This window comes from Sinocyclocheilus rhinocerous, unplaced genomic scaffold (assembly GCF_001515625.1).
Source record: "Sinocyclocheilus rhinocerous isolate Xijiao unplaced genomic scaffold, SAMN03320098_v1.1 scaffold2867, whole genome shotgun sequence".
Taxonomy (NCBI): Eukaryota; Metazoa; Chordata; class Actinopteri; order Cypriniformes; family Cyprinidae; genus Sinocyclocheilus; species Sinocyclocheilus rhinocerous.
The window spans coordinates 83,100-109,623 of NW_015666959.1; the positions used below are offsets into that span (position 1 = coordinate 83,100).

Here is a 26,524-nt window from a genome sequence, read left to right on the forward strand (position 1 = left end):
TGGTCTTGCCCATGGTGGTGGGAGAGGTTGGAATGGAAGATACAGATTGTGTGGACAGGTGTCTTATACACCTACATTAGGAGTAACTTCTTTAAAGTGGCAGGACTAATCTGTGTTCCACATGGGCACATAACCAGTCTGTGAGAGCCAGAATTCTTGCTGGTTGGTAGAGTATCAAATATTTATTTCACTCACTGAAATGCAAATAAATTTCTAACCTTTATATAATGTGTTTTTTCTGGATTTTTTGGTTGATATTCTTTCTCTATACGTTAAAAAAAACCTACCATAAAAATTACAGACCCTTCATTTCTTTGTAAGTGGGCAAACTTACAAAATCAGCAGGGGATCAAATAAATATTTTCCCCACTGTATTGTGTGAACTTGAACTGAACTGAATAGAATAAATAGGGTAGTGAGGTACTGTTTTATGCACTACCGTTTAAAAAATAAATAAATAAAAATTTAATAAGTTCATACTTTTATTCAGCAAGGATGCATCAAATATGAGTAGTTTTTTTTTTTTTATTCTTTTCATTTTTTACAAAAAATTCTATGTAACATAAATTAAATTAATAAATTATTAATTTAAATTAATAATTATAAATAATCCTGAAAAAAAATATATTGGTTTCTACAAAACTATTAAGCAATCACTTGTTTTCAAGTTTTTAAGCAACAACTGTTTTCAGCATTGCTAATAATAAGAAATGAAGGATCATGTGACATAGCCACTGAAAATTCAGCTTTTTTTCAGACTTGCTTCAAGATAAAGTCTTACTGACCTCAACCCTTTGGAATATAATGTAATGTAATGTAATATAATATAATGGTTTGGAGAATGGATAAATGCATGGTAAACATGTTTTAATGACATTATTATAAAGTGAGTACTAGGGTTGTGACGGTGAGAAAATTTTCCCACCGGTTAATCGACGTGTGACAACACCGGTAATACCGGTATCACCGTGGGGGCGGGGGCGTTCCCTCTTTTCCTCACTTTCCTTCGCTTTTAAATAGCTTGTAAAAGCTGCGTGCGCCTTTTACTTGGTTCGCGTACAGCCGCGTTCAGTTTTTAATTGTAGTGTCTGTTCTTTTACTGAACTAAATGATTTTTATTACTATACAAAAAATCAAAACGTCGGTGGGGGTCGGTGCCGCGGTGGGCAAGTGACATAACCGGTGTTCGGTCTATCGCGGCAAGCCTAGTGAGTACAGAAGATGTTTGTCTTTTAAATTGTGGGGTTATGTAAAAGTTGAATACCTCAGCCATAAATGTTATTCTAGGCTACAAAATATGCTTTACCACTCCACATTTTCCTTTTAATTCTTTTTGCTGTGGTACTGTGTTTCATTTGTTAAATATTTTCTACATTATTTGTCTTTGGTTCCTCGCCTGTAGTGGGCAGACCCCAGCAGAAACAGATTTCCAGGTTTTGGAGATCGCTCGTAAACTGGAGATATATGGGGTTCGCTTTCATCCCGCCGCTGACCGAGAAGGCACCAAGATCAACCTGGCTGTTGCACACATGGGCCTGCAGGTCTTTCAGGTACATGCACAACTTTATTGTCTTACTGAATATAATTGATTTTCATATTGTTCTCTATTTTAGTCATATTAGTGCATTTTAATGCATGATTATTATTGCAGTACATTCATATAAAATTCAGCTGTTGTGTGGTGACATGTATATATGTATGTTTTTGGTTTTTATTTATCTTTTTTTTTTTTTTTTTTTACACCAAAATTAACACCTTCAACTGGTCTAAAATTCGGAAGCTGAGCTTCAAGAGGAAACTATTTTTAATTAAATTGCACCCAGAAGTTCATGTGGGTATCAAATTTACATTATATATTGTTATTTAATATTATTATATGTACATATACAAACATGTAGACACACTGCCTCAATTCAAAGGGGACAGAATGTAGTCTAATATGACAACAAAGACTGTTAATACATACCTCCAACAAAATAGACAATTTTGGAGAAATACAATGCTGTGAAATCAGTCTGTGGATTCCTGGGACATACAGATTCAAGTGTAGAAGTAAAATGTACAAGCTCAGGAGCTTGGTTGGATGGGGCCATCCGTCTCTTACCCCGTGTAAACATTTTAAATGTATTCAGGGTGACGTTTGTTATTCTGTCGGGATCAATTACATGGAGTGCTAAGAATCAAAACCATATGCTTCCTCTTGTTGCCTTTCATTTGAGATGGAAGTTCTTAAGTTCAACTTTTTTTCAGTGACTGATCAACCTTTCGTTTCACAGGGTCCTCATCAGGATACGCTGGAATTTCTAATGGGCAGTCGAGATCAGTGTAAGATCTTCTGGAAGAACTGTGTGGAGCATCACTCGTTTTTCCGTCTGTTAGATCAGCCTCAGCCCAAATCCAAAGCCATCTTCTTCAGCAGAGGATCCTCCTTCAGATACAGGTGCACACATGTGATTATATTGATGTGGGCGATATATTATTTAATGTGATGTACCAGAAGAAATGTTTAAATATTTTTTCTGTTGTGGTTATGGTAGTGTTTCCTGTTCTGCTTCTTAGTGCTGGTTCTTAGTATTTCTAAGAACTGTCCTTGTCTTTCTAGACTGTCCTTGTGAGTTCCAAGCAAAAACAAACATACAGTGCAACCGCTATAACAGACTTACTATTTAAATCAGTCAGAGAAAACCTTCACTGAATGAACTGACTAAATCTTCGCATAACATTCAGTAATGTTTGTCACAAAATGAGTTTTTCGGTACCAAAGGTTCACAATTACTATCAGTGCAATTACAGTAATGTACAACTGGGTAATATCTGTAACTCTGCACTTAACATTAGGTAATTACATAAGGAACTATAAAGTTTTTCAGTACTCCATAAACATTATCCAAAATGTGATTAAAATTTTTTTTTCAACCATTTATTGATATTTATTTATTAAGTTTTTGCAATGCACTGTACATTACTTTTCAAATATAAGATTTTTGGAAGGGTTTTTTGTAGTGGTTTTAGTATTTAGTATATTTAGTTGTCGTTTTATTTTTATTTTTCCATATATTGTGAGGTACACTACCAATTAAAAGTTGGGGTCAGTAAGAGTTTATTATTATTATTTTTTAAAATAAATTAATACTTATATTTAGCAACGTCGCATTAAATTGATGATTACTACAGATTTCTATAAAAAAAAAACAGCTTTTCTTTTAAACTTTCTATTAATCAAAGAATCCTGGGAAAAAAATGTATCACGGTTTCCACAAATATGCTGTATTAGGAGCACAACTGTTTTCAAGATTAATAATAATAATAAGAAATGTTCTTAAAAATTCAGCTTTTTTTCACAAAACTAAATAATATTTTAAATTAATATTATATTTAAATAGAAAAGTTATTTTAAATTATAATAATATTTCACATTACAGTTTTTACTGTATTTTTGATCAAATAAATGCAGACTTGGTGAGCATAAGAGGTTTCTTTAAAAACATTTAAACATCTCACCAACCCCATACACTTGAACAGTAGTGTATATCACAGATTTTTTAAAGAATATTGTGATTACAAATTGTAGCTTTTACTTGGTTTGTTAAAAAGCATTGTGTATATGTGACAGTGGGAGGACGCAGAAGCAGCTTGTTGAGTATGTGAGGGACAGTGGGTTGAGAAGAACTCCTTACCAGAGGTAAATATTTCTTTCAAAGTTTCACCTGAAAGCAGTTTTATACAGTATACTGGACCATCCTTTGTTAACCCCTTTGATGTGGTGCTTGTTTGTCTTTGCACTGATTATGCTGTTTTTACAGGAGGAACAGTAAGATTCGCGTGTCGACACGTTCCTTGGCTTCTGATGTGCCAAAACAGGTCAGTAGAGTCTTAGATCAATCTCTCGACTGTCAATACCAACATGAAGAACAATAACAACTGATTTCTGTTTTCATCCACTCTCTTTACCTTACCCATCCGTTTCAGAATCTGTGTTTTAACGACAGTCTAAGGTCTCCAGTACCTCCTTCCTCTGTCACCGCCTCCTTCCACTCCCTGCATGCCCCCAGCTCACCCATGCGGATGGAGACCCCGAACCAGCCTGTGCATCTCCAGCAGACGCAGCAATCCGCCAGAGCCCCCAGCCCAATGCAGCAGGACTCCATCAAGACCAACTCCCAATCCACCTACGCCTTCCCAGGTGCCACTCATATCCAGGCAGCAGGAGACTGCGACCCCTCGTTTGTGTGTGTAGAGAGTAGTTCCTCTAGCGTACGGCCCTCCCAAAATGGCAATGAGGATAGCGAGCGAGTAGGGGTGAGTGGCGTAAGCAGTGCGGCGAAAACGGGCTTCCTCACACCTGAAGCGTTTGAGGCAGAGTTAATGCGCGTTCGACAACTGTCGTACCAGATCCCGATATCCTGCACGCAGCTGCATGTTAGCGAAGAGTATATAGATGACGATCCGACTGAAATTTCGTTTTACGCTGGCGGCGCGGAGGCCTATGGTTACGGGTTTGACGAAGAGAGTCCTGAGAGGTTCGAATATGGCGTTCAGCCCGCTACATACGCTCTCGGCCTCGAGGACCTCAACGGCAACGCTAACGCGTTCCCTGAAAGTGCTTTCGGTCGATCCGAGACCAGTTCTCTGGTCAACAACCGCTCCGAGTGTAGCTCGCTGGATAACCTTCCACTAGGTTCTGTTGGCGACTCGCTCTCGCTTGGTTTCGGAGGTCCCGACTCCTCATCCTCCCTACGTCTGCCTGGTTCTGAGAACCTATCTGAGGCCAGCTCGATGGTTAACTTCCCTGCGTATTCAGTGCGTTCAGAAGACAGTTCGGCCATGCAGTTCAATGATCTGGTGGAGCAGCTTGAGCAGCTCAGCTATCCGCCCACAGCCACAGAGGGCTCGGCTGACGGCAGCTCCGATTCCGACTCCGACTGGGGGTTGGATGGAGGTCTGCCTCCAGATCAGAACCTCTTCTTTAGCAATCCACTAGTGAGTGGGGCAGATTTAGACAGCTTCCTGCTGGAATGCCAAAATCTCAGGGCTCTAGGCATTGGGGAGCCCCCACCAGGCCCCACCCATCTTAAAATGTAGCGTGACCCCATTAAACGGCAGCAGTTATCATTGGTTTTTAATGCAGAACATGACCAAGCACTTAATTGTCCACCTTATCCTGATAAAATCAGTACTTATAGTTTTGGCACCTCCTGTTAGCGCTTTAATCTACTTTTCTCACGTGCCCTTTCCAGTGTGCTTCCTCTATCTCTCTCTTTGGTGTTAATTCATTCTCTTTTTTTATTGTTTTTGAATAATGTGCTGTGAGTTCTTGTAGGACAGTAAGATTCATTAGCATTATTCAGATTATATATAGTTAAATCACTTATTATACGTTTACATTTAATCTTAGTAGTCTGGATGGCTACAAACTAAAGTTGCGCTGTGACTTTTTAAGAAGAAAATGAAATGGCTGTATCACCTAGAATTGATATCCTTACCACTTTATAAGCATATAAAAGGACATATTTAAACAAACAAAAAAAAATTATGTATATATATATATATATATATATATACTGTATATTTTCCATATTAGGGCTGCATGGCATGCAGGAGAAATGTGATAATGGCTGCATGCATTACATATAAGATTATGGCACACATATTATTATTATTATTATTATTATTTTACTAGATTTAAATCCAGAAAATGATTAAACATCTAGTATGCCTGGCTCTTGTTATTCCTGGGTAAAGAAAACATCCCTCAGACTTATCGAAGTGAATAGCAAGTATTTTACTGAAGTATCACGCTGTAAAAAATAAAATAGAGTAATAGAATAAAATCTTACCCAGCATTTGAAAGCAATCAAATGGAAATCTAAACAAAGGGTAATTTTAATTGACAATTTTAACTTGTCAAGTTTTGATTTGTTAAGCTTACCACAATACATTAATTTGCTAAATTTTTTTTACATTTTTTAGGTGTATCTTTTAATTCTTTTTCCTATAAATGTTTTGACCTCAAGTGCGTTCAACATTGATTTTCAAAGCAAAATTCATTTAATGAAAATGAATAAGGAGAAAATATACATTACAAAGGTAAGCTTTACATGCATGTATGAAGGTACTTTTGTATCAGGATAACAGCACGAATCTATTCCAGTAATGAACCACTCTACTCAGGGCTGTGATTTAATTAGCAGTGGACCTGACAGCCATTGCTGCTAAGAGCAAATTTGAGCCGAAGTTATTTTTGTTTTTGTTACTTTAGAGTTAGTCACTCCACTCTGCCCCCTGCTGTTTACCTTTCAGACTACTCAGCTATTCTGATTGGGCTACATGACTGCATTTACACTGACAGACACAGATGGGTCATTGTTGCATGTATGTATAACAAAAACACTTTTTTGGCATCGAATTTCACTTTCAAATTAGCATTTTGACTTTTTTTTTTACTTGTCTTAAAAAGTTTGGATCTGTGCATGTTGCTTTGCAGTGTAGTCCTGTGAGTTATTAAATTTTTTGTTTGTAGACTATTGTAGCCGTTAACCCATGGCCTGCACGTAAATAAACACTAAACAGAGACACTAAAGTTCAAAAGATTGGGTTCAGTAAGATTTATTTGAATGCTTTTGAAATAAGTTAAAATAATAAAATTATGTCTGTTAGGCTGAATTTATTTGATCACAGATACAGTAAAATTGTAGCATTATTATAATTTTAATATATATTATATTATATTATTATATTATAGGGCTGCCCTCGACTAAGGATTTTTCTGGTCAACTAGTAGTCGTTCATTTGAAGCATTAGTCGACTAATCGCACGTTTATTAATAAACTGTTTAAATCATTATAATGAGCCTTCAATTGCCTACATCAGGGCCGCATTAAGACCGCACTGGGCCCCGGGGCTATGACTTACTGCAGGACCCCCCATCACAACAATGATATATATATATAGATCATTTTTATTTGTCCTCAGAGAGGAAATTCATTTTCACAGAAGGTGTGTATACAACACAAGGACAAGTATCCATTATGTACAAACTTGTCACAATACATTCACGAGAAAAAAAAAATATATATATATGTATATATAAAGCTTTAAATAGGATTTTTATCCCATATCAAAATTCTTGATGCACTGAAATTTCATAATTTTTGTTACCAATTTCAATATCACAAAAAAATAAGTAAAAATAAGCTTACTGAAGACAAGTAAACAGTCACAAATTAGGCCACAACAGAACAAAGATTATTTAAAAAATCGGCCTACTTGAAAAACTTAAAACACTGAATAATAAATATTATATTGTATAAAGAAAATGTGCAAATAGACTGAATAGTCTTCACTGTATAAATTCAATATACATTCATTCTTATTTATTTTACAAAAGTGATTCAGTCAAGGACAGTAAGTGATTTTCTTTCTGATGTTTGATTTACAGCTATATTAGGCTACTTTAGGAATTTAGGCAATTTTAGGAATAGTTCACCCAAAAATTAAAATTCTTTTGATGTTCTAAACCTGTATGAGATTCCTTCTGCTGTTGACCACAAAAGAATATATTTGGAACAATACTGGTAACCAAACAGTTGCTGGGCCCTCACGACTTCCATATATGAAAAAAAATACACTATTGGAGTCAGTGGGGACCAGAAACTGGTTACTGGTATCTTCATTTCTGGGTGAACTATCCTTTTAAGATCTCATCATATAATCCAGGATCTCATATAGACCTAGCCTAACACTACACATGCTTTATCTTTAAGTATTAACGTTCATTTAAGACACAAATAACTGTGTTTATGAGGATACTCGCAAAGACTCGTAATTTTGACACATAACTATGTGTATTTGAACGTTTAAGCACAAGGAGCGAAAGTTTAGTCAGTCGCTATACGAGCAGGTGCGCACTGCACGAATCAGGCTGAAACGGTCTTAATGCACGTATTTACCAAAATGAATTCTGCCCTGCAGCTTAATGTCCATGAACAGTTTTAACCATTTGTTTTAAAGCCTGCTTAAAACGCGTTTAAATGATAAGCTTAGCCTACATCATGACACACTTCAATCAACGATTGATGTATTTCTACCGGATTATCTCCCAACCCTTAAACGAATATAGTTTGTTCAAACACAAAAACTAAATAATTCCAGTTAATAATCAAACTAACCTAAAATCTGTGTGGACAATGACAGTTTTTATCTGCTCCATGTGCCTGGTTCACTTGCTGTTCCAACAACTTCCACTCCATCATCAGCTTTAGTAAAATAACCTGATAGCTGGTCCAGATTACTCCAGAACAAAGTGAAGAGTGGAGGTGAATGCAGACATACTGGGCAGCGATCACCTGATAGATACGTGCACATATCGTTCAAAAGTCAAATATAGAATAAATGCATTTTATTGGTAAACCAAATTCAGACTATGTTTCAATCTCAAATGGTAATGCATGGAATTTACGGAAAAACTCAACTAAACAGCGCTAATAAGAGTTTCACGCTCAAGTTCACAGAGACCGAGACGGCAGAAAGCGCATCCTGTTTGCTTTCATTATTTTACAAAAGCGTATTTTGTTGTTACTGTGAGTGCACACTAATAAACGTAGAATCTTTACAGATTTGAAAGATGTATTACTCTTATCTGAATGACCAAAAATGACGGAGTAGTCTATTTTAATAGTAAGTGAGCGCACCGGCACCTCCATCTGTCCTGCAGTGAGTTCAGGTTCTACACTCCACACAGACGCAATAGCGCACATTTCTCTAGGTTAACATTAGATTGAGCAGCCATGTAAAGTTGCTAATACTTACATATTTCAGATGATAAGCCATATTTGAGGTTGATGAATTATAGGTGAGCGTTTGGATGTCCTGCCTGATGTACTGTATTACCATAGACTAGCCATTAACGATCTGTCCGTCACTAACTGCGTGGCTTTGCCTGTGTCTCAGAATTTGCCTATTTTTTTTTATGCGACTAAGCGACTAAGAACATTTTGGTTGACCAAGCCTCTTCTGGTCATCTAACGATTAGTCGACTATTAGGGGGCAAGCCCTAATATATATATATATATATAATTTAGTGCTCAAGAAACATTTTTATTGTCAATGTTGCGAACAGTTGTGCTACTTGCATAATGCAGTTTTGTCAGGATTATTTCATGAACAAAGCTGAAAAGAACAGCATTTGAAATAAGTCTTTTGTAACATACAAATCACAGACCCCAAAATTTTGAACAGTAGCCTAGCTTTTTACTTTTCATCAAAGAATGTAAGTGGTTGAGTATTGTAATGTGCTGTCAATACCACTGCTAAGAAAGTGAATGTAATCTAGAGCTTGAATCCTAACCTCATGCATATTGTATGCACGTAAGGAGCATGTGGACCTAAAGAAACTGGAGTGACAGTCAGTTGTCCCCAATAACAATTATGGTTCGATAAAATAAAATGTTTCTATCATTAACAGTACATCCAGTTTTGGCACATTTCTATGAATGTAGTGAACATTTCTTACTTCAAGTTTAGGAACTATTTGCTTGTGCCTTGTATTTGATTTATTGAAATTTCTGCCGTTTATCAAATAGCTTTTTCGAAATGATTCAGGTATTATAATTTGTTGAAGTATTTTCTTTTCTTTGTCACTTTTGTGTATCCACTATGTTCTTGCAGTGGTTAATTCTACAAGTACTGCAGGTTTGCTTTCAAAACGCTTCTTTTGTCTGTGCTTATTACCTTTGGGTGTCTCTTTTCAAGGTTTAACTTGATCTTTAATTGCCCGTTAATGCCTCACTTAATGCATTATATTGGCAACACTCCTAATGATGCAAACATTTACACAGAGCCTTAATAGGTAACACCAGCTCCGTGCAGTTGTGTTTTTGTATGACATCCAGACCGCATAAATGCCTTGGGTTTCTGTTCTGGGGTCTGGAGTGAATAACTCCATGAGTACATTGAGTTCTGTGAGCTCAAGATGAGACGCAAGCAATGCCATTTGTGTCATTTCCTCTTCCTTTCTTGAAATCCCATTTAATATCCTGCCGTATTACTCTGCTTTACTTCACTGTGTGACTCAGGCTCTTCTGTCCTTTGCATTTCTTTGTCAGTCCCATTCAATGATTAAAATGTATTACATTTGCTTTCTCCACGTAGTATCTCCTGTCAAAACGGTGAATATAATGGTAACTAAACGTATAACTAAACTCCATTTTTCCATTTGTCACTAAGGTGAACTATTTTGTGGTAAACAACAACCATTTTAGTATTAACCATAAGAATCCATTCTCATTGTCATTTTGAGAGCAAGCGAAACTTGGCCCATTTAATCTTCATTTGCATCCTATGGTTTCAAACTACTGGAGCCTCTCTCTACTCCCACAAGCGAGGGCAGGCCTGGGCTGCACTTAAACTCTGGGTAATGCACCATTTGGCCATCCACTTAACAGTGCTTCCTTCACATCAAGAGCCATGGACATAATGACTTTGACTTTCTCTTTGTATTGACCATTATTATTATTATTAAGTGTTGCCAAATCTACGTTATAACGTGACTAATGAAGTACAGATTAACCTTTTTTTAACTAAATACTGTAATTCAGAAACTGTTTTTACTTTTATTCAGCTTCACAAAGTCTGCACTAATGAAAACCCATAATGTTCCTGGTCTAATCGTCTTCTCTCATATCATCCATAGTAAACCGTTTGCTTTTTGAGAGCTGTTGTGGTTTAGATTTCACTGTCCATTTGACACACAAAGCAGCTTTATTTTCAAGAAACCAATTTTTATTTACCTCAAATAGGTCTTATTTCTGTCAAACACGTCAGTATCTCAGATTGTGAATGTGTGCCAGTTACATGACTGTTCTTGAGTCTGGACTAATATATAATCAGTGTGCTCTATCAGTGTTTTTTAATATCACACTGTTGTCCCTGAAGAGTTTTTCTATATTACTGATCATGATTATTCTAATGTATAGCTATAAACCATTTTTAGCACTCACCCAACACATCCTAGCACTTCAGATACATTTCAAAACACATGATACACCCTCTTTTAATAGTAGATACACTCCATAGTAAGTATTGAAGTTCACCATTTATTTTTGCCCCCAGATCAATAGCAATGTTTTAAAAGCTAGTGATGTGTTCTGATTTGTTTACATGCACACTTTAAATATTGGCACAAAAATGCAGTTTTTTTTTGCAGTGTGGCTGTTTAAGTGTTTCTTATAAGAGATGCAAAATATACATGTTATGGTAGGGACAAACAGGTGTCTCAAATTAATATTACTTTTTTGGTATTTATAACAGTCTACATTGCGCACTCACACACATATGACCCAGTGACCCTGGACCACAAAACCAGTCATAAGGGTACATTTTTCGAAATTGAGATTTATACATAATATGAAAGCTGAATAAATAAGCTTTCCATTGATGTGTGGTTTGCTAGAATAGGACAATATTTGGCCGAGATACAACTATTTGAAAATCTGGAATCCATAATTTTAACTCATACAATGTATTTTTGGCTATTGCTACAAATATACCCCAGCGACTTAAGACTGTTTTTTTTGGTCCAGGGTCACATATATGTTTTTTGCCGAGGTTTTTTTTTTTAGGCTTTTAATGTAAACGTTCAAAGTATTTCAAATAGAAATGCTATTAAGTTACAAAGTTAAGTAACAATGAATCATAATACTGCATATGTTTTTAATAAAAAAAAAAAGAGGTATTCCTAATGCTTTGGGGGATCTGATGACAAAAGAGAACCTGCCTTTCTTTACCTGCCTTGTGCTTTGTTTTGTGCTTCCTCAGTATACTTTTTATTTTTAATTTTTTTCAAATTTAATTCTGAAATTAAGCGCTATATAAATGCAAGGTCCTTAATGTACTAATGTGTGTGTGCGTTTCATAATTAAGTTACCTTTTGGGTGACTGGGATTTCAGGCTTTTTTTTTTTTTGGTACCATTTTAAAAATAATTTAAGCAAATTGCAGCAAATGACTTTAAAAACAGAAACTCCATTAGCCCCTGTAATAACCTGTGTCCATACCTTACCTACTGCAACTATAATATGGTGTTCATTAAAACCTAATACAGTTTTCTTAAACTTTTTTTTTTTTTTGAGCTTAATGTGTTTTTCAGGATTTGTGGTTTGCAGTGTTATTTTGATTAGTTCTATATTTAAGGAGCTGTTGTCAATGACATGGATCAGTGCCAGTGTCAACAACATCTTGAGCCACCTATTTATCATCGTTTCTTTCAGAGTTTGTGGTTGAACTAAAATACTAGAGGAAAAACGAGCCGATGGGCAGGAAAGTGGGAGCAATGCTAAAACTAGTGGGAGCCAATGTGTCATTTTGAATCCTTCTACCTATATGTTAAATGTTACAAATAAGGGAATAATCAGTGAATCAAGGATAAGTTCACTTCTGTGTAAAGTAATGCCCTGGTCTTTTGTTACTAATTCAAGTAACTTTATCCGTTTTAGCTTGTAAAAATCTTAAGAGAACGTGGTTGCAAATACTGTACTAGCCATCAGGAAATAAATTAGCTGAATTTGTAAACCGTGCTAATGCTGAGCCCATATCAGGGGCCCGTTCTTCGTACATAGCTTATTACATCCGAGATGAAATGTCTCATCCAAGATGATATCATCGCGCTAATCAGGATCTGGCTAACTCGGTTCTACGAATGCACCTGTTGTTGATGATTAGTATGGCTGGATTGAGTTATCTGAGATAATTGCGCGTTCATGGGTTGGTTTAAAAGGGACTATGTATCGATACTCGAAACCACGATCAGCAATGCAGCGATTGGCTGGCGGCAAGAAAGCAACGTAATGACATCATATAATTAAAAAAGACATGATTATTATTTTAAATTATTGTACCTGGATTAGTAGGGTACTCTTGTAATAAAGTAGCGTTGGTAACGGACAGATTTTAAATATCAATTCTACGTAAAAAGATGCCATCTAATCCTGTTTACATGAAATAAGCCTGCTCCCGAGCAGGTTTAAGCTTACGGACCTGTTGCTATGACAGCAACTCCGGGATGAGCTTCGAAGAACCAAACAATCCAAGATCATGCCAAACCATCAACAGTCAAATCCAGCTAACTGAGTTAGCGACGTACGAAGAACGGGCCCCAGATGTCCATTTGCCCTCTATGTTGATTTCTTTTTGGTTCATCAATGTTCAATGTAGGATTTCAGTACAAATGTAATCAGTGTTATTTTAGTATTATATATATATATACTATAAAAGTATTTATTCATATTTTGAATTCCCCTTTACTTTTATATTGTTAATTTTAGAAATTTCTCATTTTATTTGTAAGTTTTGTTTATTTGTTTGTTTTTTCTTGTATTTTTTTTTATTTTGGTTTTACTTTTTGTAATTTTAGTACTTAAACGTATTTCAGTCAGTTGCCAAGGCAACCTTTTTAGAATATTTTTTTTTTTTTTAGCTTTATTTTAATTGCTGAAAATGATTTTAGCAAGTTTAGTTTTAGTTAACAATAAAAACACTGGTCTCCATTATCTGTGCTTAACAGATAAGTTAAGTAGCTTAAAGTCACACCTTTGAAATAAAGTGAAATAAATCCTGTCCTTTGTATCTATATTTTACATTTGTTTTAACAGATCATTTCTGACCAATAGGTGATACTGTACACAAGTTGGTATACAGTACTGTTTGTGAATAACTCTGGATGCATGTTGTGTATATTAAAACGTAATTTCTTAACAAAACGTTTCTGTCAAACGGTGTTGATACAAATTTATCATCTATAGTTTATAACTCTAATGACCTACCAATAGGATTCAATACAAAATGTGAAACTAAACACAATCTAGCATGAGTCTGTTTGTTGTTTTAGAGTTTCAGATACACTTCTTATGCTACATTCCACAGCCTTGTTCTAGTGTAGAGCGCTGCCTGTGTGTTTGTTCAGGCTGGCTGCCAAACCCCGGCTCCGGACCCCTTCTCTCCCTCCCCTCTTCTCCTATGTCATCCCTGCTGGGACACTTCAGTTAAACTGTAAACCACTGCCGGCTCACCAGCCCAGCAGTATCGCTGATAATCCTCTGCAGGAATTATTTCCGGGTCGTAAAGCCACCTTTTTCTATCTGGAGTTCCTTGTTTATGCCCAGCCTCTACATTCTTGTTTTCCCTTGTGAGCTGCTCCTCTTTGAGGAAGAAACCATTTCCACCTTTGTGTATTTATCCCATTTTATATACAGTAGGCGTGGTGTTACCTTTCATTTCTTTTCAGGTTTCTTATCTTCATTTTTTTAAATAAAATAGCAAGTGGTAAAATGGGTGTGATGATTTTTTTTTTTCCTCTTGTTGCGGTTTTATTGCTCTGCAAACTATAGCTCAATGTGTGAGAATAGCCTCGTGATTCCTCCTGATATATCATAGGTTTCTCTCTTCTGCTTTGTCAGAATTGCTGTGGCAGAATTGTTGGTGACCAATTTTTTTTTTTTTTCTTTTTCAAATTTGCCATGTTATGACATAAGCATTTTAAATGATTCAAGACATAATGACATGCTTATTGAATTGACAGTTTCTAGATGCATAAAGGGCTGAGTGGTTTTTAGTGCATAGGTCATTCTTGGTGGTTGTTAGGTTTTATTATTAGTAGTAGTTGTAGTAGTATTTAAATTACAATCTTTTTTTATTTATTTAATTTTAATAAGCTCCTAAACATTTTATTTACTTTTATATTTTAAAAAATATTTAATAAAAATCTAAACTATTTACTTTTATTATTATTATGGCCTCAACAGTATTAATGTTCTTCCTTTTTTTTTATCCCGTAGACTCTACCACTGACAGCCCTCAGCCCTCTCCCTTCAACACCAAGGGTCCTCTGTGCCTGTCGCCCTCTTTCCAGATGTCCACTCTCAGTCTTCCCGGCCAGGCACCTTCACCCCTGCAGAGCCCCATCTTGAATGAGGTGGGCACTGCCAGACTAGAGGAAGACGAAGAGGGCAGGAGGAAGGTACACTGATCGCATGCCAACCTGCCCGTGCCTGAATAAGAGTTCAAAAAGTTTACTGTTGAAGCCCAGCTCAGGGCATCCTTGGATTTGATTAAGTTTGAAGAAATGAGAGCGAACCATTTGGCTTGCGTGGTCTTTGATGGGACTTGCTAGATTGTAGGTTATGACAATGACCCTGTGATTTTAGGGTTGATTTAGAAGCTGTTTAAACTTTTTGCTAACCTTGGTGTGCACAGCCAACCTAAAATAACCCCCTGCCACACCCCTCAACTTTTATAGATTTATTAGACATTGACACTTTAAATATGCAATAGTATCTTGAAATATTACATGAAATATTTCCAAGTTAATTAAAGTTAGGTTAAAATGAGTTCAAGGTTCTACCTTACGTTCTATGTTAAACTTGTAAGTTTACATTTTAGGTTACGTGTTTGAGGTCATTTTTTACATTAGTTTCAATGTTAACTTTTGGGTTTTAAGTTCTACTTTAATTTCTAGGCTCTAAATTCTGTATTATAAGTTCAAGGTTCTAGATTAACCTACTAAGTTAAAAAATATGCTATTTTAGTTCAATTTTAGGTTTGGTGTTTGAGGTTGTACAGTGTGTTCTTGGCTAACTTCTACATGAATTTCTATATTAACCTCTATGTTTGAAGGTTTGCATTAATTCCAAAGATAAATTCTGTGCTCTGCTTTATCTTCTTATTTCTGAACTGTGCTAATATTTAACTTACATAAATTCTAGGTTGTGTATTCAAGGTTAACTTCTACATTCGTTTTTATGTTCATTTCTGGGTTTTGCGTTCTACATTAAATTGTAGGTTTTAAGTTCTAAGTAAATACTATAACTGAATTTCATAGATAAATTCTTGGTACTAGGTCTACATATAACTTTTAAGGTCTAAGCTTTGAACTTTTTTGTTCAACTGTATGAGTTGAAGTTTAAATTCTATGTTAGTTTTTGCCAACTTATAAGTTCTAGGTTCCTGGTCTACACTACCTTCTAGGTTCCAAGTTAATCTAAGTTCTAAGTTAGATATTAATTTCAAAGTTAAGTTCTTGTTTCTGTGTTCTGCATTCACTTTTTATGTTCTACATTCCATATTAATTTCATAGAACATAAAATAGATAAATTAACTTACCAAATTAAATAGTGTTTAGAGGGTTTAATTCAGCTTATCTAAGAGTGGTTTTAAGTATGCTTTTATTTCCAGAGATATCCCACCGACAAAGCCTACTTCATTGCTAAAGAGATTCTGACAACAGAGCGGACTTACCTGAAGGATCTGGAGGTCATCACAGTGGTGAGCAGAGCTGTCTGTGCTCATGACTCATGTTTAGTGTGTGAGGCTTGTCTGTACAATGTATCCTGTATGGTGTCAATTAGCTGTGTTTATGATCTTTTGATGTTTAATTTAGATGATCTTTTGCCTTTGAACTGTCTAATCACATTGATGTGTGTGTCTGTGTGTGTCCTCAGTGGTTCCGCAGTGCAGTGATTAAAGAAAACGCAATGCCTGAGGGTCTCATGACCCTCCTGTTCTCCAACATTGACCCCATCTATGAGTTCCACAGAGGCTTTCTCAAAGAGATTGACCAAAGGCTGGCTCTCTGGTACCAGTTCTTATTTATCAAATTGCAACTTGTTGGCATATGACAGTGTTACACAAATTTTAATTTATTTTACCATATAAAGCCTACTTCATTGTATTTGATACACAAGGCCTCTAAATTATCAACATAATCAAAAACCGTGAAAAATCTGTTGTATACAATTTACTACATGCCTTCTATTGTATGATTGATATTAATACTTTTTAGCAAGAAAACTTTGGTCTCACTTTATTTTAAGGTCCAATTCTCGCTATTAACAAACCAATGAACTATGATTTTTGCCTCAAAGGATTCATTACAGCAATCCTATTTTGTCTCAGCCGTTGATCATTTTCACATGTTCACAGGGAGGGGCGCTCTAACGCTCATGTAAAAGGAGATTACCAACGAATTGGAGATGTTATGCTGCGCAACATGAGTGCTCTGAAGGTGAGGTTATAGTTCCGTTCTACAAGCAAGAACGACTTTAATTTGAATTTGATTATTGGTGCAAGTATTCAGATCATCCATCATTTGGGATGGGGTTGTTGCCTTCATAATCTCAGGAGTTCACAGGCTATCTGCAGAAGCATGATGAGGTGTTAACAGAGCTTGAGAAAGCCACAAAGCGTGTGAAGAAGTTGGAGACTGTGTATAAGGAGTTTGAGCTGCAGAAGGTGTGCTACCTGCCCCTCAACACCTTCCTGCTGAAGCCCATCCAGAGACTCATGCACTACAAACTCATCCTGGAGCGTCTGTGTAAACATTACGCACCCCAGCACAGAGACTACGATGACTGCAAAGGTGAGCCTGCTACAAGCTAAATCTCAAATATTTTTTTTTTACTTTCGGAAGGCCACATAAAGTGCTTTTGCTTTCGCCTAGAAACACACAGCGTCTCTCTGACATGGCTGCTTCAACACTAACTGCGGTTACTGAAACCATGCCTTCTTTCTTTGCGTGAACATTTGGGTGGCATTATGCTAATATTTCCACATAGTGAGGTAGATATGTGGGGGTGTGTTAGAACGAGCCGTTTTAGGGGGGCGTGGCAGAGTCTTAACTTTGATAAAGAATATCTCTTTGGTTTTGAGACTTTAGTCTTTGCAACTTCAGGGATCTTATCTATGCACAATCAGCTTGTAACACTCCAAAGAGAAAGGAAAACTTGAAATCGCATCATATGACCCCTTTAAGATCTGAGCATGATAATGAACTTACACTAAATTTTTGCAGAGGCTCTGAAAGAAGTTGCAGAGATTGCTGCTCAGCTGCAGAGCAGTCTGATTCGACTGGAGAACTTTCAGAAGCTGACAGAACTTCAGAGGGATCTGATTGGCATTGAGAACCTTACGGCTCCGGGAAGAGTGAGTTGTTACCTTGTACATTTTTATTTTTATGTTGGTTCATCAAAGTGGGTGGATGAACTGGCATCCAGAATATCTCCTTCCAGGGGGAAAGCCAGTTAGGGCTGTCAAAATGGCTGAAAAGCTACATTCGAATTTTGTACGTAAATATTATCAATATTCGAATTATATTCAAATTTAAAAGGCATAATTTCAGTTAGGGGGGGGAAAAAGCTTTTGGCTTCTCTCCTGAGGCCACAAGAGGGCGCATCGAGGAAAATATTACTTATGCCCGTTTCTTCAAAGGAATAAAATAACACGTCTACCTTTGAAAAAAAGTGCATAATGTTTAAAATAAAGTTTATAAACCATATATAATGAATAAAGGTGCTTAAACGATTAGAAACAAAACAGCATCATGCATGTATGTATAGTTTAATACAGAGGACCGAAAACCAATCACAAAGAGTACTTTATTCATTTAAAAACATGAGATGCAGTGGGATGGGGAAAAACCGGCATAAAGCCTTTTTAAAAGTTGAACTTACATTAATTTTACATGGCGAGACGCAAGTGCAACGGTTTCAGTTTTGCCGTAAACAACAACATCTCTGCATTGATGTTCTCTTTTTCCGCAATATTTTGAATGAACAACGTAGCAGCGCCGCATCTAGTGGGTTCAACTGGATAAGCTATGAAAAACATTACAATGCAATGACATTTACATTATCGCATTCCGTGTGCCACTGTTAAGGCTGCCTGACGCACATCTAAAATTCGAATGCAATGTTTTTGCATTCAAATGTGGATTTTTATTTTAAATTTGACGAATATTCGACATTCGAATTGTATTTATTTTTGACAGCCCTAAAGCCGGTTACAAAGTTATGAGCCAATTATACTATGGTCATGGTATTTTACTAAGTCGTATAAAATGTAACTATGCATTGCTAGATTTACACTTTTTATGTGGCAGAAATCTATAAGATAAAAGATAAATCTGAGCTAGAGGATCACAGAACTCAAATTATCGAGAAAGGTATTTAAAAGAGGGTTATAAAACCCAAAATAACAGCAATGTTTTTCACTGGAAAAGTTATTTAACCTCGATACAAACACTCATTGTCATGGCAGTCTTCGTCTCATTTCTCTGCCTAAAGATTTGTGGTACACCGCTGGCAGGATGATAGTAATGTAGTGGTTAGAGCTTGGAAGGAATACAATAGACGTCATTGATTCAGCCTTACATATATGCATCTTACAAAATGAAGAGTTCCAGAGAAACAAGGACATTAGATTTGCAGTTTGCCGCTTTATAATTAATTAAAGTCATTAAGTGTTGTGGGACGAACATGTCAAAGTACAATTGATTGTCTGCTACCCAGTTCATTTTTTTTCCTGCTCCTCCTCCAGGAATTTATCAGGGAAGGTTGTCTCTACAAGCTCACCAAAAAGGGTCTGCAGCAGAGGATGTTTTTTCTTGTAAGACTGAACTTTTGTTCTATTTTGGCAGTTTTGATTTTAACTTCTGCCTGTGTTGAGCAAAACCTTTTCCATCTAAGTTTTCAGACATGCTGCTGTACACAAGCAAAGGGGTGACTGCAACCAATCAGTTCAAAGTTCATGGACAGCTTCCTCTGCATGGGATGATTGTGAGTATTCCCAGGAAGTACTTTTGAAATGGAATACTAGCAAACTGCATACTGAATGAAGTACACTGTGTACTGCTGTGGAATGCGAAACAGTAAGCATTATGCAGTGATACACATTTCAAACAGCAGTATGCTGAACATTGTCACATGATTTGTAAAACCTTTGAAAAAAAGTCAAAAATGCTACTCCAAAAATCAAACAGGTTAGGACAAAACCAAAACAGATGCGATAGGGAGCCCTATGTTGCTTTACATTGATCACATATTGGAGAAATAATGTTGTATGTTTTATTTAGTCTAACTTTGGAATAATACAATCTATGCACTACCTTAAACTGGATCAGCCTATGTCTAGCATTTATTGAACAATATTGGATCCTACTAAGACATTCATTCCACGTTTCATCAGACAGGTCTATACCAAAATCCTTGGCCCAAGCTTCTTTTAAGTGGCTTGTGTTCACAGGCATCAGAAAAGCATTAACAAATCATGAAATCAAATGTCTAGAGGTTGGATTTGACGTCACTAATTGTTATGTTCAATTCAGCGAATGACTTTCAGTTAGGGCTGGGAGTCGATGCCAAAATGAATTGATTCTTTGATTCGGCGGTTCTGGGAATCAAAAGTCAGCTCCAAATATAAATCAACATATCTTGGCATTACCTGACATACTATTGTTTTGCCCGAAAACACATACTGAGTTGGTATTACATTTGATGAAGAGCTTCACTGTTAAATAATTGTTTTACATAGAATAATTTACATATTGTGTGTAGTATGAATGTAGTCTGGTTGTACTACGTCCTCCATGCTTTTATGCGACCCATCAGTTACCTGCCATGCACGACCTGTGGCCTTATGGGATAGTAAAGTATCAGGCATATTCGGACGCAGTGTGTGTCCACTACTTCAATTCTGATTAATCCCTTTGACTAGAATCTTTTGATTCTATTCAGGAAAAAGACTCAGATTTGTTCACATTCTTTTGGTGATTCTTTCTTTGTTTCATTATTACACCAGTAGATGGTGACAAGTTTTTTGGTTTGTTTGTTTGTTTGTTTTTTACATTTGAGTTTTTGAATCATTCACTCATCACATCTGAGTGACCCTGAACCACAAAACCAGTCATGAATGAGATTTATACATCAATAATAAAATTAAGTTCTTAGCAATGCATATTACTAATCAAAAATTAAGTTTTAATATATTTACAGTAGGAAATAAATAAAATATCTTCATGGAACATGATCTTCTCATGTCAACCAGCTTGCCTTAAAAGGCCTTTTAACAAATGACTCTGTCCAAACATTCTGCACAAGTGCTATGTTGAGAAGATTTGTCCATCTTTAAACATGAGAATAGGGCTTTCTCAGTAGCATGCTGTTTTTAAGTGAAGTTAGAATTAATATGGCTTGCTGTGAAACTCTCAGATGAATAGGCAAGGCAGTGATAAATGACGTTTACACTGGCATTTTCTTCTAAACGTCTGCACTGTCTCGCATCTTAGCTTTGTTTTCGTAAAGCAGTGTTCTTTCAGGCCTTATTTGTAGTATCTGCCGTTAGCTAAAATTTGAATGTACACGCTGTCCTGGCCCACAATTCATACAAGATGCATGTTCAAAGATAAACTTACAAGAGCTGTTTACAACTGTTAAGGACTGGCGTGCAGAGAAGGAGAGGAGTAGTCTGGGTTGTTTTCAACCTAAAACAGTGCTGAGAAATCAGTTTTGCAATCACAGAAATAAATTGTATTTTAAAATATATAAAAATCGAAAAGCTGTTTTAAATTGTAATGATATTTCACAATGTTACTGTATTTACTGTGTTTGTGATCAAATAAATGCAGGCTTGGTAAACATAAGAGGTTTCATTCAAAAACATTTAAACATTTTCCCAAACCCTGAATTTTTGAACAGTAGTCTGTATTACCAAATGAGTAACTCATTTACAGTACATACTGTTCCAGTGGACTTGTCTATGCTTCGCTCCTGCCTGCAGCTCATTGTGCTGGACGCTCCGGTGAGTATGAAGAAAATCCCAAAATCCTCCACTCCCAAACAACACCTCGTTCTGATTAATCCCTTTGACTAGAATCTTTTGATTCTATTCAGGAAAAAGACTCAGATTGACTCACATTCTTTTGGTGATTCTTTCTTTGTTTCATTATTACACCAGTAGATGGTGACAAGTTTTTTGGTTTGTTTTTTTTTTTTTTTTAACATTTGAGTTTTTGAATCATTCACTCATCACATCTGAGTGACCCTGAACCACAAAACCAGTCATGAATGAGATTTATACATCAATAATAAAATTAAGTTCTTAGCAATGCATATTACTAATCAAAAATTAAGTTTTAATATATTTACAGTAGGAAATTTACAAAATATCTTCATGGAACATGATCTTCTCATGTCAACCAGCTTGCCTTAAAAGGCCTTTTAACAAATGACTCTGTCCAAACATTCTGCACAAGTGCTATGTTGAGAAGATTTGTCCATCTTTAAACATGAGAATAGGGCTTTCTCAGTAGCATGCTGTTTTTAAGTGAAGTTAGAATTAATATGGCTTGCTGTGAAACTCTCAGATGAATAGGCAAGGCAGTGATAAATGACGTTTACACTGGCATTTTCTTCTAAACGTCTGCACTGTCTCGCATCTTAGCTTTGTTTTCGTAAAGCAGTGTTCTTTCAGGCCTTATTTGTAGTATCTGCCGTTAGCTAAAATTTGAATGTACACGCTGTCCTGGCCCACAATTCATACAAGATGCATGTTCAAAGATAAACTTACAAGAGCTGTTTACAACTGTTAAGGACTGGCGTGCAGAGAAGGAGAGGAGTAGTCTGGGTTGTTTTCAACCTAAAACAGTGCTGAGAAATCAGTTTTGCAATCACAGAAATAAATTGTATTTTAAAATATATAAAAATCGAAAAGCTGTTTTAAATTGTAATGATATTTCACAATGTTACTGTATTTACTGTGTTTGTGATCAAATAAATGCAGGCTTGGTAAACATAAGAGGTTTCATTCAAAAACATTTAAACATTTTCCCAAACCCTGAATTTTTGAACAGTAGTCTGTATTACCAAATGAGTAACTCATTTACAGTACATACTGTTCCAGTGGACTTGTCTATGCTTCGCTCCTGCCTGCAGCTCATTGTGCTGGACGCTCCGGTGAGTATGAAGAAAATCCCAAAATCCTCCACTCCCAAACAACACCTCGCCTTTGCATTTCCCTCTCAGCTCCTTCTGCTGTCCCTCACCTGCATCAATAGAAATGAGGATTGCTAGTAGACAGGATGTTAACAAGTAGATTATTGACACTTTGGGATGGGATCAGTCACATTATCCCAAAGAATGTTAGTCGTACAGATCCCTTAAGTTTAACTGGCAGGCCTCTCTCTGGACTGTGTTTAAATGTTTTGCAGGTGGAGGAGAGTGAGAATGAGTGGTCTGTTCCTCACTGTTTCACCATATATTCTGCTCAGAGGACCATTGTGGTCGCAGCTAGGTACGTGCATATGAAAGAAAGTGCTTTCACACTGTGTTTAAGTAGGACTGGGAATCATGATGAAGTTTTGGTTTGATTTGGTTGAGAAATTTGGGTTTCGAGTCCTTAATTATTCTATTAACTTTTTCATTCCAGCAATTTTTTTTTTTTTTTAGTAATGTTAAAAAAATAAAGAACAGTTGGTTACATTTTATTTTAAGGTGTCATTTTTACAGTGTAATTATACATTTAAGTACTGAGTAATATTAACTACACGTACTTACTATATGGTTTGGGCTAGGATTAGGGGTTGGTTTAGGGTTACTTGCATGCAATTATGCATCATTTATTGTTATTATAATAGTAAGTACATGTAACGTGCAACAAGGACACCTTAAAATAAAGTGTTATTGAACAATTTGGAAGCCTGTTGAAATCATTAGATCAGATTTAAACAGTAATAACAAATATATTTTAAAATGCAATTAAATTATATTAGACCTTTATTGTATATTGTGCTATTCAAAAAGTTTTGAATCAGTAAGGTTTTTTTTATATACTTTTATTCAGCAAGGATGCAACATGACAGTAAAGATATTAATATTTTTTACAAACAAATCTATTTAAAAATAAATCTGTCCTTTTTTGGTCATCAAAGAATGAATCAAAGAATCTCAGTTTCCACAAAAATACTAATCAGCACAACCGATAATAGCAAGAAATGTTACTTGATCACCAAATCAGCATATTATAATCATTTCTGAAGGATCATGTGACACTGAAGACTAATGAGAGTAAGAGAGTAATGAAATGATGCTTAAAATTCTGCATTGCCATCAGAAGAATAAATTACATCAAATTTAAATTGCATATATAAAAATATAATAAAATAGAAGTTTTTTTAACTGTAATATTTCGCAGTATCACTGTTTTTAATGTTTTTCATCAAATAAATGTAACCTGGGTGAGTATAAGAGACTTTTTAAAATCAGTAAAAAAATATTTTTGATTTTTTTTTTTTATTAACAGTAGTATTATATTATTTTTATATTCAAATAAACATTTCTTTTAAAGGGATAGTTCACCTAAAAAATAACAATTCTGTCATCATTTACTCGCCCTGAAGTTGTTCCAATTTTTTTCTTCTTCTGCTGAACACAAAAGATATTTTGAAGAATGTGAGTAACCAAACAGTTGCTGGTCCTCATTGACATACATAGTATTTTTTTTTACCACACTATGGAAAGTCAGTGGGCACTATTAACTGTTACCCACAATCTTCAAAATATCTTCTATGTTCAACGGAAGAAAGATAAAAGGACTTGAGGGTGAGTAAATTATGACAAAATTTTGCTGTTCATCATCTTTCAGTAAGAGACTCTTTCTCCTCCACAGCTCCAAAGTAGAGATGAACAAATGGATTGAAGATCTGAACATGGCTATTGACATGTCAAAGAAATGTCAGGAGAAATCAGATCTTCTGTTGGACCCAAGCCTGTGTGATCGCTCCAACAGTAAGTATCTCAAGCCTGCTTACACTGTATTCATCCACTGTGCAGGAAGTGATGTGTTTTTGTCCCTTAGCCTCCTTATCACTGATCCTGAAGTAGATGTAAACCCCATCCCTTCCCATTGCTCCTCCTCTCTCTCCCCTCTCCTCTTTTTTTCCTCTCCCTCCGCACAATCGTAAGGATCATCGGATGAAGTGTCTCTGGAGCAGGAGTCAGAGGATGACATGAACTCTTCCCGCTGCTCTCTGGACAAGCAGAGCCACCACAGGGCCAACACCACCATGCATGTGTGCTGGCACCGCAACACCAGCGTCTCTATGTCTGACCACAGCCTAGCCGTGGAGGTAGCATTTACACACTTGCGCACACAAACATACAATCATTTACAGTCTTCATGGAGACTGATTGTGAAGGTCTTGACTACAGCTGCAGTGTACAAATGAAGGAACGTGACTGTAGTGTTTGGGTCATATTTCACCCCAGAATCAAAAGAAACAAATATTTTGGATAAAATAAGACCTTTCTTTCTTTCTTTCTTTCTGTCTGTCTGTCTGTCTGTCTGTCTGTCCTGTCCTCTCTGTCTGTCTGTCCTGTCTGTCTGTCTTTCTTTCTGTCTGTCCTGTCCTCTCTGTCTGTCTGTCTTTCTTTCTTTCTTTCTTTCTTTCTTTCTGTCTGTCTGTCCTGTCCTGTCCTGTCCTGTCCTCCCCTCCCCTCTTTCTTTCTCTTTCTTTCTTCCTTCCTTCCTTCCTCCCTTTTTTTAATGTTTTACAGTTTATTTTTGTCATAAATTCAGTACTTGCATTTATTATTATTACCCTGAATTGTAAGTACTGTAATGAAAAAAATATCATCCTTTGCAATCATAGTTTTGTTTTCTGCTAATTCAGTACAACAAATATTCTACAATATATTTATACACTTCATTTTTAAATAATCATAGTTTAATTAGTTCATTTATTTGTTAAAGTTTATCATCAACTTACAACTTATATATTATGGTTGTTGTTGTATTCTTCTTCTTCTCCTTTTCCTCCTTCTCCTCCTTCTTTTTCTTCTTATTATTTTCATGTCAGCTATAAACATTTTCACTCTGAATTGTGAGTACTGTAATGCAAAAAAAAAAAAAATCTCATGCTCTCCAACCCAGTTTTTTATCATAAATTCAGTGTGAATAATAATTTAAATGTTTAATAATGTGTTTAAATACCAGTTTTGGGGTGAAAATTGACTCATGCTTTAAGAGGTTTTGTGAGATTCACCCAGTTTGAGCTTTACAGACATAAACGTACACACACAAGCACACACACACCTCTGAGGCTGGCTGTTGAGGTCTGGACCGCAACCGTAGCTTGTGAATGAGGGGCAAAGACTCTTGAATCTTTTTCTGTTGCTGTCTCCTTTTTCTTCACCCTCATATTTTCCAGTTACGCCACATCCAGTAGCTTCTCCACCCTTCCCCTTGCATGTTTTTATGTCTGTAACATTTTTTTCCTCTTTATTTGTCCATCAGTATAACTGCCTTTTGGAATGAAATTGAATGAATAAATGAACATTTTCATGGATGCTTCATTTCTTCTAACATTTCTTATATGATTTGAAGAATTTTCGATCTGTCTTTTTTTCCTCACTTAGGGACTGAAAGCTAACTTTCTAACACTCTGTGTCTTCTGTTCTTCTCTTTTTCTTCTTGTTGTTCTTTTTGTCTTCATCACTTTCTCTGCACCACATTATCTGTCCTCCTTCCTGTTTACATCTTTTCCTGTGCATGTGCATCTGTTTGCCTGCCTGCTCTCAGTATTCAGTTCTCCAGCCGTGTCTCCAGAGCTCCCCCCTCGGTACCTGCTCGGTCAGGGCCAGAGACCCAACACCATCACTCATGTGTGCTGGTACCGAAACCAGAACCTTTCTCTCAGTGACTATCTG

General features: G+C 36.1%; 1 protein-coding gene across 5 annotated transcripts in view; it reads left to right on the plus strand.

The window, feature by feature from the left end:
• farp2 (FERM, RhoGEF and pleckstrin domain protein 2) overlaps positions 1–26,524 on the plus strand; it is an 85,805-nt gene that overhangs the window by 39,867 nt on the left and 19,414 nt on the right. The window contains exons 8-26 of one of the 5 annotated variants that reach the window (XM_016544816.1): positions 1,403–1,554; positions 1,740–1,831; positions 2,277–2,440; positions 3,614–3,682; positions 3,804–3,861; positions 3,970–4,183; positions 14,828–15,009; positions 16,224–16,313; positions 16,490–16,623; positions 16,971–17,052; positions 17,169–17,406; positions 17,839–17,969; positions 19,362–19,430; positions 19,511–19,600; positions 21,600–21,620; positions 23,029–23,111; positions 24,486–24,604; positions 24,782–24,945; positions 26,397–26,518. In XM_016544816.1, the coding sequence (XP_016400302.1) occupies positions 1,403–1,554; positions 1,740–1,831; positions 2,277–2,440; positions 3,614–3,682; positions 3,804–3,861; positions 3,970–4,183; positions 14,828–15,009; positions 16,224–16,313; positions 16,490–16,623; positions 16,971–17,052; positions 17,169–17,406; positions 17,839–17,969; positions 19,362–19,430; positions 19,511–19,600; positions 21,600–21,620; positions 23,029–23,111; positions 24,486–24,604; positions 24,782–24,945; positions 26,397–26,518 (2,274 nt within the window). The remainder of the gene's footprint in view (positions 1–1,402; positions 1,555–1,739; positions 1,832–2,276; positions 2,441–3,613; positions 3,683–3,803; positions 3,862–3,969; positions 4,184–14,827; positions 15,010–16,223; positions 16,314–16,489; positions 16,624–16,970; positions 17,053–17,168; positions 17,407–17,838; positions 17,970–19,361; positions 19,431–19,510; positions 19,601–21,599; positions 21,621–23,028; positions 23,112–24,485; positions 24,605–24,781; positions 24,946–26,396; positions 26,519–26,524) is intronic. The other 4 variants (XM_016544811.1, XM_016544814.1, XM_016544815.1 and 1 more) reach the window with 4 other exon arrangements.